This window comes from Curcuma longa, unplaced genomic scaffold (assembly GCF_044706935.1).
Source record: "Curcuma longa cultivar G26 ecotype Majalengka, Jawa Barat unplaced genomic scaffold, ITB_CL_G26_1.1 contig_2354, whole genome shotgun sequence".
Taxonomy (NCBI): Eukaryota; Viridiplantae; Streptophyta; class Magnoliopsida; order Zingiberales; family Zingiberaceae; genus Curcuma; species Curcuma longa.
In genome coordinates this window covers 1,232-14,604 of record NW_027432190.1, presented here as the reverse complement: position 1 = coordinate 14,604, position 13,373 = coordinate 1,232, and the positions used below count along the sequence as shown (strand labels likewise).

At 35.5% G+C, this 13,373-nt stretch overlaps 1 protein-coding gene across 3 annotated transcripts in view; it reads left to right on the top strand.

Moving 5' to 3' along the window:
- LOC141818157 (mechanosensitive ion channel protein 2, chloroplastic-like) overlaps positions 1-12,122 on the top strand; it is a 34,091-nt gene extending 21,969 nt beyond the window's left edge. For all 3 annotated transcript variants that reach the window (XM_074705716.1, XM_074705715.1, XM_074705717.1), the window contains 10 exons: positions 244-364; positions 472-566; positions 641-754; positions 2,624-2,684; positions 4,242-4,391; positions 4,520-4,630; positions 4,742-4,909; positions 5,040-5,153; positions 10,892-10,948; positions 11,224-12,122. In XM_074705716.1, the coding sequence (XP_074561817.1) occupies positions 244-364; positions 472-566; positions 641-754; positions 2,624-2,684; positions 4,242-4,391; positions 4,520-4,630; positions 4,742-4,909; positions 5,040-5,153; positions 10,892-10,948; positions 11,224-11,979 (1,747 nt within the window). In that variant the 3' untranslated portion in view covers positions 11,980-12,122. The remainder of the gene's footprint in view (positions 1-243; positions 365-471; positions 567-640; positions 755-2,623; positions 2,685-4,241; positions 4,392-4,519; positions 4,631-4,741; positions 4,910-5,039; positions 5,154-10,891; positions 10,949-11,223) is intronic.
- Positions 12,123-13,373: the final 1,251 nt, after the last annotated feature.

The window sequence follows — 13,373 nt, the reverse complement described above, 5'->3', positions numbered from 1 at the left end:
TAGAAAGATTATGCTAGGTTTAGCCATATCTGAGTTTTCCTTTAGGAAATCTGAACTTTAGATATTTAGTTTTTTTAGCTCTTTTACTAAATGCCCTTGCTAATATAGATTGTTGCTGATAACTTGTTTTGATTGGTATGCTTTTTAGAACTAACAGCGTCTCATTGATTGTTCCTTAGTTGTAGCTACAAGTAGAGTTTAGAAGAAAAATTTTAAGCCTGATTGGCTATGTTTGTCTCATAGGTCTTGCAATTCTTATCTTGGAAGTCCTATATCTCTTCAGATAATCCCTGCTATTGGGATCATTGCTTTTGCTCTATGGTTTCTTGGGCCATTGATGCGTTATCTGAGAAGCCTGTTTCGTGTAAGAATTATGGATGATTTTTGTCTCTTTCTCTTTTCCTCTCTATATTATCTTTTTTTTTCTACAAGTTTTTATACTACTATGTTTTTTATTAATGCTGTTGACAGAATGACACTAACTGGAAAAAGAGTAGAACATACCATATTTCCACCTCGTATGTTCAACCACTGTTGCTTTGGTCTGGAACCATTATTCTCTGCAGGTTTGCTGAATTACTTGTAAAAAAGGCATCCTTATTCTTTTCTCATTTTTATGGAAAGCTATATGTCCTTGCAGCGTTCTTGATCATGTAGTTCTACCCTCAGAAGCAAGCCAAGCAGTTAAAATACGTTTTCTGAATTTTGTTAAATCTTTATCAACAGTGTTGACAGTTGCCTATTGTCTGTCAAGGTGAGTACACAGTTTTATGAGAATTGTGATACTAGATATTGCAATTGGCTTACTGTTGCAGCTCCTGCTGGTACATATTATTTGACTTGCATGGTTGTGTAGACACGTGTTTTCATTCCTTTTGTGAGCAACCTGGACGAGGACAAAAGTTGAATTCAAGAAGGTTGAATTAAAATATAGAAGTCTCAGTTTTTATTTCTAGCATCCATCTTAAGGAATTAGAAGGTATATATTAGTAAATTGTAAGTGATCCCGAATAGTTGGGACAAAGATGGGTAAAGTTGATTGTCTACCACTTATTCCAGAAGCTCAAGTTATTTGGAAATGAAGCGATTTATATATTTTTGTTAACGGTCTCTTTTGAGGGAGGCTTTGACGCAATGGTAAAGTTATTACCATGTGACTTTGAGATCACGTGTTTGAGTTACAGAAACAACTAAATGCAAGGTAAGACTGTATACAATAGATCCAATGTGGTTCGATCCTTCCCGAGACAAAGATGGGTAAAGTTGATTGTCTACCACTTATTCCAGAAGCTCAAGTTATTTGGAAATGAAGCGATTTATATATTTTTGTTAACTGTCTCTTTTGAGGGGGGCTTTGACGCAATGGTAAAGTTATTACCATGTGACTTTGAGATCACGTGTTTGAGTCAGAGAAACAACTAAATGCAAGGTAAGACTATATACAATAGATTCAATGTGGTTCAACCCTTCCCGGGATCTTGCACTGGAGGGAGCTTCATGCACCGGGCTGTCCTTATGTTAACACTCTCCCTTCATATGGGTGAATCCTTTCATATATGAGTGACTTGATCATGGTTTAAAATATCAAGTTGTGTCAGAGTTTCAGTTTATGACTGGAACGATACGATTTTAGAACTGTATCGTGTCGTGTCTATATGATTTTGATATTTTTTAAATATAAAATATATTAATTAAAAATAAAAAATTTAATCTAAATATTAAAAATATAAAAAAAGATAAAATAAAAATAAATAATCTTTTTAAAAAATATTGAATGACAGTGCCTCCATATGGTTAATAAATAAATAAATATGTTATTATATATTTTTAAAATTAAAATAAATAAAAAATATATATTAAATTAATGAGATAGTTTTATTACGATTTAATTAAGTCTATTTAGATTATCCTATTATATCTAGGAGTTGATTGAAATTATTAATCAAAGTTTTAATATTTTTTTCCTAAATTTTTCCACCCTGTGCCCATGCGCGTCTCTCGCTGCGACTTGTGGAGGTCTTGACGACCTTGCCACAACCTGAGGAGATCGCGGCGTCCTTGCCATGATCCCCTGGAGGTGCGGCGGCCTCACTGTGACATGCGGAGGTCATGACAGCCTCATTGCGACCAATGGAGATCCTATCCGCGGTGCCGGTGCTGAGCCGCCGATAGAATAGTAAATTTCATCCGTTTTGCCCATCACAAAATGAAATTTTAAACCATGGACTTGATTGACTCGACCTCCCAATACATGAGTTGATTAGATATTTTTTTTTAACACAAGTGAGATTCAAATGTTGATTGGCTAACCACTTATCCTAGAAGATTGAGCTGTTAAGAAAAAGACTAAAATATATATTTATGATGTTAACAATGGGTTATTGTGATATTCTGTATTTTTTTTGATTGATTAAAAAGGATATTCAACAAACAGATCTGGTTCTTCGTTGAAAGAAAGGATAATAGTCCAAGGATTCCTTGTATCATTTCTCAAGCTTTATATTCTGTTCCACTTTTCTTGTTTGGTTGTCATTTTGCTGATAGCCTGTAACAATTGTATAAAGAACATGGCTGAAAATTCTACAGTAATGATAAAGGCACTTATTTTACTCTGTTTTTTCAGCTTGATTCAGCAGTCACAAAAATTCTTCATGGAAACTACTGGTGCTGATGATACAAGAAAAGTATGCTTTTTTCCATTCCCATCACTACTGAAATTCATTTTGAGATTTTTTAAAATGAGGATGTTCCGCAGAGATTTACTAAAAAGACTTGTTTGCTGTGTTTAATGTTACATAGTCTGAATTTTGTGCTGAACTTCATGCTAAAGTTAATAGAACCTCTGGAGAGCCACTTTAACATAATAGGTGCTGCTTTAAATTTTTCTATGTTATGTATTTTGAACAGGTTTTGGTATTGCGACCCTCGCAATATGTATGCATGCATGTATATTTTTTTTGCATTAGATATTGTTGGCTGTAGATAATGTATAGTAGTTTAAAGACCGATGTGAAACTTCCATAATTGTATTGATGGATTCGTGTAATTCATGCAAACTGAACACTATCTTTTCTCCTTGTTCAGTCATAACAAAATGTAAAAAGGACTTTCTCTATGTTTGGAGGACTGATGAATCATTGATATCCTGGATGAATATTCTATGGGAAATGGCCCCTATTGTTTAAAATACCCTAGTAATGTCAGACCCCAAAAGTCTTCCTAGTAAGGCTCCACAAAATATATTTCTGATTCTACAGTCACCATGGTTGGTGAAAAATGGTTTGTGTATGTAGAACGCACAACCATGTTTTATCATGTTTCTATGGAAAAATACGAAAAGTTTTGTTTCCATAGGGTCTTAACATGGAGTTTATAAAAAGAGGAGTCTAACTCAGGTTTGTATGAAAAAAGGTCCTTTTAGTGCTTCTGCAGATAATATATTAAAAAATCATAGGTATAAGTTTAGAATAGTATCCCTTTGTCCAGAAAAAGTAGTATCTAGGGAGAAGATGACAAGCTTTTCTGGTAAACCTTTAGAAGCTACATCAGAAATCATCTTCTTCCTAAGGAAGCAGTTGATTGAAAAAATTCTGTCAACTACCAAAAAAGAGACGTAGGAAATGATGTTCTTCCTAGGGAAACAGTTCTGTCAAAACCTCAAAGAATCCAAATACAACTTTAGTTATTCTTACATGAGAATGTTATAAAAAATCACAATTTTCCTTTTTTTGTTCTTCACAGTCATTGTTTAGAGATCAGTAGATTCTATAGTTGCATGACTTGAATTGATAAAGCGGCAGCTGCAAGCAAATATTGTAAAAAACATATTAGCTGATTTAATATTGTTAATGATTTGAATATAAACTTGCATAATAGAGAGTGAAAATACCAAATAGTTCAGACAGACAAGGATTGTAGCTAATGATGAGATAGTTCCATTGTTTGAGAATAACCTTAGTCTACCGCCCCTGGGGCATAGTTGAGTTGGTTATGATGGAGCAGACTTGTTGAAGTGGACAAGAGTCGAATCTTGGCGAAACCGAGTCAATGCCCTCCTCCATCGTGGCCAACTGCAACTTCTCGATTTACCTCCTCACAGATGGTCGTGGGCTGACCGTGTGGGGCTGCTGGGGTGGCGGATTCCATCTTTATTGAAGAAAATAACCTTGGTCTATCTTTTAGCTTGCTTATTCTTTTTAAGTTGTGTAATTCTATTGTAATGTTGAATTTGTATTGTCCAGATGGGTTTTGAATTTGCTGGAAGGGCTATTTACACTGCAGTGTGGGTTGCTGCTGTTTCTTTATTCATGGAATTGCTAGGCTTTTCCACCCAGAAATGGATCACTGCTGGTGGTCTTGGGACAGTGCTGTTGACTCTTGCTGGTCGTGAAGTATGTTTGGAACTTAATTCTTTGTTACTTATGTTTCTTAATTTGGAAGTTTATCTTGGATCTTGGAAATCATTGAAATACAAAGTAATTGCTGTGCAAATATTGAGTTTAGAAGTGTTTATTTGCAGATATTTACAAATTTTCTTTCTAGTGTTATGATACATGCAACACGACCATTTGTGGTGAATGAGTGGATTCAGACAAAGATTGAGGGCTATGAGGTTTCTGGTACTGTGGAGGTTAGTTACACAGTTGTATGAAGACTGAAATAGTTGCCTATATGCAATTGATATGGCTTATTATCAAGAGTTGTGTCCAATATCATATTTGATGTCGGGACAAATGTGCAGCATGTTGGCTGGTGGTCTCCGACTATCATAAGAGGTGATGATCGTGAAGCAGTTCATATTCCAAACCATAAATTCACTGTTAATGTTGTGAGAAATCTGAGTCAGAAGTCACATTGGCGTATTAAAACCCATCTTGCCATCAGCCATTTGGATGTTAACAAAATCAGTGTGAGCCATAAGGAGTTTTTATAACTTAGCAAAGATTTGTTGTTAATATTGCCTCTACTTAATGTTGGAAGAGTTGGGATTTTTTTGTTTTACTAAGTTCTATTTTTTTCTTTAAAACTTTTTTTGGCAGAACATTGTAGCAGATATGCGAAAAGTTTTAGCAAAGAATCCTCAAATTGAACAGCAAAGGTTGCATAGAAGAGTATTTTTGGACAACATTGACCCAGAAAATCAAGCACTTCTGGTGAGAATCCTCAAGTGGCAAGTTTTTGTTTTAATTTGAATTCATTTAGTTTACCTAATTGTGTAATTAGTATAAAGGATTTATATCTCAGTTTCAGAATCGTATTTTAATTTAAAAACTTCCATACATTTTAATTGTTTATCTTGTTAGATCTTTTTTGTATAGGAGAGTATTAATGTAGTCTTTGGTAGAGGTCTTGTTGTTTTAAGGTATTTTTTTGTATAGTTTATGTATAATTTATTTTGGTATGTTTCTAAGCATGTTTGGGTTGGAGTCATTGAAAGAGACTCTAATTTCCATGTTATGTCCACTTCTTTTTAATGATATTTTTCTTGGTGAATTTTTGTTTTGGTGTTGTATAAAATGGTATCAAAGTTGAACTTAATGTATTCTTTATGGTAGGTGCTCAAATTAATCACAAAGGAAGTCTTGAATGCTTGCCATACTTTGTGAATCCAATAGAAGAATGGCAGCTACCTTTGTTGTGGATGTTAATTGTGCTTACATATTCACTATGTAACACATTACTCCCTTTAGGAACTCCTTTTTTAGCATTATTGCTTTTAGGTGAGGGTTATAGCTGCGACACTTTTGTTGTGCTTGTGTAGTATTGCCTCCTGCACCGGTAACTTTTGTTCACCACCTTCGTCCCACCAGTGCAATTTCACTGCCATTGTCTAGTTGCCATAGTAGGCTTAACTGTCCTACATGATCTATTGCCTAAATGGGAGAAACACCCTAGCATTACTCACAAAACAAGATACTTTGCATTTATTGTTGAGCAACGACGTTGTTTTGATCTTTAACAATAGGAAAACCCTTATACCCCTTCCTTCTTTCTCTTTGGTTTAATAATCCTCCATGATCCTTAAAAAACCCTACACCCTCCCTTTTCCCTCTTGCTAAAGCCTTGTTGGCTCTCTCTTCCTTGAACCATTATGCCAGATTAATGATCTAGTGTTTTACCACATGTAAGCCTTCCATCTATTGCCTCTTTATCCCGTAAGTAGTAGCTTCTATCTTCCAAACAAGCCTTCGATCCACTAAGAACCTTGGTGTGCTCACTATTTGCATGTCCAACTAATTGCCACCAACCACTCATGTTTCCTACTTGCTAGTCATTGGCTGGCCACATCTAGTTTGCATCACAACCACTCTTTGTTCAACTTCCATATGCAAGTTCATTCTATGGTGATGCGGTAAAAATTTGTCGCTTCGTTGGATCTCAATGATGAAGCTTCTCCTCGTGATGTGGCTGTATCTGCATGGATTAACACGTGTCAGAGGGCACTAGGAGTCATCCCAGCAAGCAGCTTCGTCATCATGGTGACATGGAAGGAATAAAACAGTAAAAAGAAGAGGAAGAATGTAAAGTTAGGGATTCATACTAGAGATTCCATGTTTGTACCATTGCCAATCTTTTATGTCATGTGTGGATGATACTTAATTATACCTAGAGCTGTTAAGCAGACCAATCCATGGTGGGACAGGTCAACCCATTAGAAATCCATCATATGACAGGGCGGGGTGAGCCGACTCACCAACTTGGCGGGTTGAAAAATCTCCAACCCAATCCAATCCAAGGCGGGTTGTGAGTTAGGTGGATCTGTCAAAAAATAAAAAGTATAGAAAATATTAAAATTTTTAAGCTTGAATTTTAGTTTAAATGGGTCAACTTGAAATTTTTAAGTTTGGATTGCGGTTTAGACGGATCAAACTCACTAGTTTATTAAGTTTTCTACTTTAATTTTAAATTTTAAAGAAAATAATTTTCTCAATCCATGGACCAATCCAAACCCGTCATAAGCTGACCCACACGGGTCTAGGCGGGTCGATCCACCTGAATCCATTTTAAAATGGATTGATAAAATTTTAACCTAACCCACAAGGTCCATAGTCTTTGACTGTTTTCGTTGGAGAATCCACTAATAAACACTTTCACAAGGTCCATAATCCTTGACTGTTTTCGTTGGAGAATCCACTAACAAACACTTTCTCTCACGAGAAAGAGTCTCGCCTTTACAAAAGATGTAGGAACGGTAATACTTTTACCGTCCTAAGAATTAAGTACAACAGACGAAATGAAATTAACAAGTTTGTTATTGACAAAAGGATTAACAAGTGCTTGCGGTTATCAGTGCAGCGTTTCGGTATCGCGGCAGCGTCTCGGGAGCTTCGGCCGTGTGTAGGGTCACCGTAGCATGAGCGTGAATTGGTGCCGTTAGGGTTCCCCTCGCAGCTGCTTTTATGGATAGATCCAAGTGCCTAGATCTCCTTTTGGACGCCTCCATGTCGGCTTGTCGATCCGCTATCGACGCTGACTTAGCATCTCCGGACGCCTGTATCCCTTCCAGGGGCTTAAAATATTGATGTGGAGGTTGTCGGATCAACTTTGACTTTGTTGTGCCTTATCCTTTTCTGAGCGCCTAGAGCCTTCCGGGTGCTTGGAAGTTGAGGTGTCACCGGTCAATCTTGACTTGTCATTTGATCCGCTTCATTGGTTCAAAGTGTTGACATCCGGGCACTTGGATCCTTTCTGGGCGCTTGGACCATCTGGTCCCTCGGATCGAATAGGGGCGCCCGGAACTTGAATTTCGATCTCTTAATTTCATGCATCATAGAGTAAAAAATTACTCTAAACAAGTCAGATCGTTCATTGGATTTTTTTAATTTATGATTTAAGTAAAAAATTACACTAAACAAGTCAGATCGTTCAGTCATGCTTACCTTGGAATTGCACCCTTTGAAAATTGATACAGATCCGTGGCTCGATTCTGATTCAGCTTCAGACTCGAATTCAGACTCGGCCACTTGTGCTTTTGTTACTAGTGCCATAAAGCTCGCTTGATTAGGTTCCTTCATGTCTGATTCCTTCGAAGATAATTCGTAATCCTTCACTTTAACAATAGGTAAATTAATCAAATGGAGGTTATGCTTCGTTACCTTAGTGTTGTTTCCTTCGTGCAACTTGATTAATTTCTCCCATAGATCTTTTGCGCTAATGAATGGGCCGATGCGATTGAGTTCCTCCTTGATTAGTCCACACTGGAGGATCTGAGTTTGCTTTAACATCAGCTTCAATCTGTCTCTTAATTTCGGGGGTCTAACTTTTGTATCCGACTTCATTGACTAGTAGGGTGAACCTAGTCTTGATGGTGGTCCATGTGTCCACCTAAAGCTTTAGGTAGACTTCCATATGGCTCTTCTAGTAGCCAAAGTCGTCTCCGGTGAAAAGCGGGGGATGTGCTTTGTTGTAGCCCTCTTGGTGTGCCATTTAAAATCTTGTATATAAAGATAAGAAAAATATTTCTAAGACTTTATCTTGGATTAGTAGTGCGGGAGCGAATTTTAAAATTCCAAAAAGGCTATTCGAGTGGTATTTGCATCGATTTCGAGCAATTACGAAAAACTAAAATCATTTTGTCAAAAGAAGTAATTGTACCAATTTTGACTGTCAGTTAAAACAAAATAAAAAATCGAACGATAAGAACAAGCTCGAATGATGATTGTATCAATTTCGAGCACCTCACTCTGATACCAATTGTTGAATCGAGAAAGTGCTAGAGGAGGAGGGGAGGGGGGGGGGGTGAATAGCGCGCTTTATACGCATTCAGATATCGTTGCATCGGAAATAAACACATCAATAAAAAAACACAGTTGTTTTTCTTGGTTCGCAACCGCTTAGTTACTACTCTAAGGCTCGTGCTTACATTGGGCAATCACTATTCTTGAACGAGAAAAAGGTTCGTTTCTTTACAATAGTAGGGTTTGGTAACAAACCTATTGACCCTTAGAGATTAAGTGCACAAAAGAAATGTAAAAAGAAAAGTAGCAACTAATAAGGTGTTACCAAAGGCTAGGCTCATTTGAGCTTGCAGCGGTTTTGCGTTGTCGTTGCGTTATTGAAGCTTGAGCATGTCGTCTCGGAGACTTGGATTTGCAGAGTATCACTTGAACGAATCGAGGAAGTAGTTCTTCTACAGCTTTGATCGAACCCTACAGCTCAAATGTGACATAGATAAGATGTCATCAAATTTGAAAATGATGGCAAGAGCATATCTTAGTGAGTTAAAAAGACGGACACCACCAAGTAAAGAATCCTTTTGGTGGAATGATGAAGTATAAAAGAAAGTGACAAAAAAGCAAATAACCCCTAAGTTACTCTACGCTTATAAGAATGAAGAAAATTTCAAAAGTATGCAATAGCAAACAATCCATAAGTTAAGAATGCAACTTTCGAATAATGAACAACTTGATACAAAAGAAGAGAAAAAAGGCATTTATAAAATAGATAAAGTAAGAGAGAGGAGAACAAAGGACCTTATCCAAATAAAATGTATTAAAAATAAATCCAATAGGGTACTAGTGAAGGATTTGGAAATTAAGGAATTTAAATTTCAAAAGTAGAACATATGTTAGATAGGATGCAAAATGGAAAAGCGATCGAACCGAATGATATTCCAATTAAACTTTGTAGAGTAAATATAGAATATATAAAATTTAAGTTTAATAGTGATAGATGTTGCAAGACAATTATTATGATAAAAGCTATAAATTACATGTAACTGAGACCTTTAGGTATTTGGGATTGCTTTTGCAAAAGGATGGAGGGGTTAATAGACATGTTTTGCATATGATACAAGCAAAGCAGGATTATTGAAATTGAGAAGAGTATCAGTGTTTTTTGTGATTGTAAGGGAAGTTTTATAAAACGGTGGTTAGGCCTGCTATGCTATATAGAGTTGGAGCTGAATATTAGATTATGAATCAAACACACAAGCAGAAGATAAAAGTTGCAGAGATGAGGATGCTAAAGTGGATGTGTCTACTAGGATAGATAGATAAGAAATGAGAATATTAGAGAGAAAGTCGGAGTTGAGTCTATTGAGGGAAAACTCCGAGAGACATATTTAAGATGATATGATTATGCACAGTGATTAATAAATAATCCAGTTTGGTTATGTAAGATCATGACAAATATACACATTAATATATGAAGAGGAAGACAAAAAAAACTTGATTAACAACAATAAAAGAATATAAAGTTCATTTAAATATAGATGATTGTATAGTAAGAGATTGAATTCAATAACGTAGGAAGATTTATATAGCAGACTCCACTTAATGAGATAAAGTGTTGGTTTTTGTTGTAGAAGAGATGACTAAAAAAAGGAAGATAACATATGTTTTAATTCTTGAGGAAGTAGGTGAAAGGAGACTCACGAGTTTCTTACTAATTTAAAGGACCACTAAGGAAAGTGAAGAAATCATACTAAGAGAGTGGGTGAAACACTTTTTTGCAAGTATGAAAATGATAAAAGAGTTCGTTTAGAGGCAAGTTCTCCATGGTTGGATAAAATAATGCAAATTTGAAATTTTATTTTAAAAGTTTATAAAAGCTTATTTATGTAGAGTTTTTTTTTAGAATAATGAATTATTAAGGTGCTTTTTATTGGGTAATTATCTTCCTAGAGAATAGAGGATTTATTTCAAACTCAATTCAGTCCTTTTAGGATAGAGATTGTTTCTTCCGTAGAATATTTGCAATTTATTTCCAATTTCTATGGGTTAGTCTTTTAAAAGTTTCCATTTCCTTTATGCTAATCAACTGTAATAATTTTTTTTTTCCATTTTGAGGGTTCCATATTGGTGTTGCATGAACTACACTTGTTGATGTTTGTAATCAATTTTCTTTTTCTAGTATATTTGTCGCTTTATACTTTTCTCTTCTTTTTCAGATTCTTATTTCATGCTTCGTCAAGACTTCACACTTTGAAGAGTATCTGTGTGTAAAGGTATACATGTACCCATCCCTTTCAATTATGACTTAGAGTGTTTGTAGTGTCTTCTGTTTGAGTATTTTATGATTTTCTTTTATTGAAAAATAGACGCACGTAATGTTTATCCACTTAAATAGAAACACTTAAACATCTTCCTTCAGAACCAACCTACTTCCATCTGCTTAAGTACCTGACCCTAATGTTAAGTTGCCTAGTTTCATTTCATATTTTGCTATTCAGTGCCTCCATTACACCTGATACTAACAAAACTGTTTTTGTCTTTTAAAAAGGAAGCTGTTTTACTCGATCTTCTTAGAGTCATAAGCCATCACAGGGCTAGGCTTGCTACTCCTATTCGCACTGTCCAGAAAATATATGGCGATTCAGAGATAGAGAACATTCCTTTTGCAGAAAGTGTTTTCAGACGTTCTGCTGCAGTTAATCGTCCATTTCTTTTGATTGATTCCGAATCAAGAATCAATGGTGATGACAAAGCCAAACCACGTGCAACACCACGTGCAAATGAAGATCAAAGCAACAAGACAAACACACCATCGGAACCAAAATATACCTCTACTGCTGAAAGTGTAACTTCAGATGACTTTGATAAGAACCAAGAGAAGGTGACATATCCTGAAGATGTTTCGCCTAAAAGCAACAAGGACTTTGCAGCTTCACTGCACTCTAATTCTCCCTCCAGTTCACAGATGGAAAGTTTGGATTCCTTACATACAGCTTCTAAAGCAGGCAACCAAAAACCTACCATGATGGAGTCTGCCCATGAACAAATTGACGCAAAGAGTGAAAGTGGGGTTCAAGCAGTCAAACAAATTGCCAGACCTCCCTTTGAAGATAACATTGTCCTTGGTGTTGCTCTTGAAGGATCTAAACGCACCTTACCTATTGAAGAAGGAATAGGTCCATCATCCACACAATTAGAGGCAAATGAGTTTGCAGCTGAACGCAATGCGAGTATGTCTGCAACATTCTCCAAGGAGAGCAAGGGTGTAGCTCCGATGGTTGATCAGAAGGATCAAGACAGATAAGTAATGTTTTTTAATGCTGTCATGGTGGTTTTCATTTTTTTTTAAAAATAAAGGCACGGTATTTGCTGAAAGGTTGGCTAAAACAATTTTATGGGATGAAAATCGTTGCTATTATAGTTGTCATCCTGCGCCACTTCATTTTTTCCTTTGGAAATTTAGGCCTTCTTGGTTCATCAACCTGAACCTGTCTGGTATATCAGATAGTAACAAATATGATCTTTCTGAGTTTGGGCACGTTGATGTCTAAAACTGCTGAATGGTCAGGTCGAATGTTGGTTGCAACATGCACACAACTTGCCCGTAAGATCATGTTGTAGACCTGATCATTATTATAAAATTTATAGTAAAATAAAATGCATTACATGAGGGTTTCATTATTATAAATATCTTTTTGAGAATGAACATGTACTCACAATTGGCATTGCTTGAATTTGAGAAAATGTTCATGCTGTGAGATCTGATGTGAGCATGCCCAATAAGGAATATAAATCACTTTTAATTTTATACACACTTATCCAAAAAAAATATTATCAAATAAATGGTTTTGGGAAATTTGTAATTAAATGTTAATAAAGTAACCACTTTCTTCTTGTTGTAGAAATAAATACATCTCAGGGACTGGATGAAACATGTAAGGTCTGGCATACATAATTAATAAAGGTCATACCAAATTCATATTGTTAGTCTATATAGATGCCAAACCAAGCTTGACATCATATAAAGAAAGCTGCTTCACTTAAATCAACTTAAGGTAGCAAACTTGACTTGAATCTGACTTTTAATTTTTTTTTTGAGGTTTGTGTAGTTTTAAATTAATTTTTGAATTTGATATTGTTGTGCAGTTTAGAATGCAGTTGCCTCATAACCCCTCAATTGGCTTTAGGCTCAATTTAATTAAAACCGTGTTAGAGTTGACAGAAAGTAAAGTTTAAAAATGACACTTTCTATATGCTTTTGGTGATGTCAACTTGGGTATTGATTGTGATCCAAATACAATTTAATGATAATTGTGTTTAGTGTATCTTTTTGGTTTGTGATAAAGGGAGAAGGGAAAGCAGTTTAAGTTAGAAACTTTATCTAAATCGAAACAAACACAATAGCAACATCAGAATTTTTATATGGTTTGGAATCCTCAGGTTCTTACTCTATGATCTATATTTTAGTGTGAGTCTTATTTTTTTTCTTATCGTATCTTTTGATGGTGGAGAAACCTCTTACATATTTGTTCTTGCAAGAAAAATAAGAGTAAAAATGATAAGTGAAATATAACAAAAATAAATTTAAATAAATTTATTGAAATGAGGTTGTTATATAAGCCTTGAATCCAGCAACACTCTTCTGGGATGAGCATCAATAATAGTTGCGAAGTAGACGGTGAATGTAAGAAAGATTGT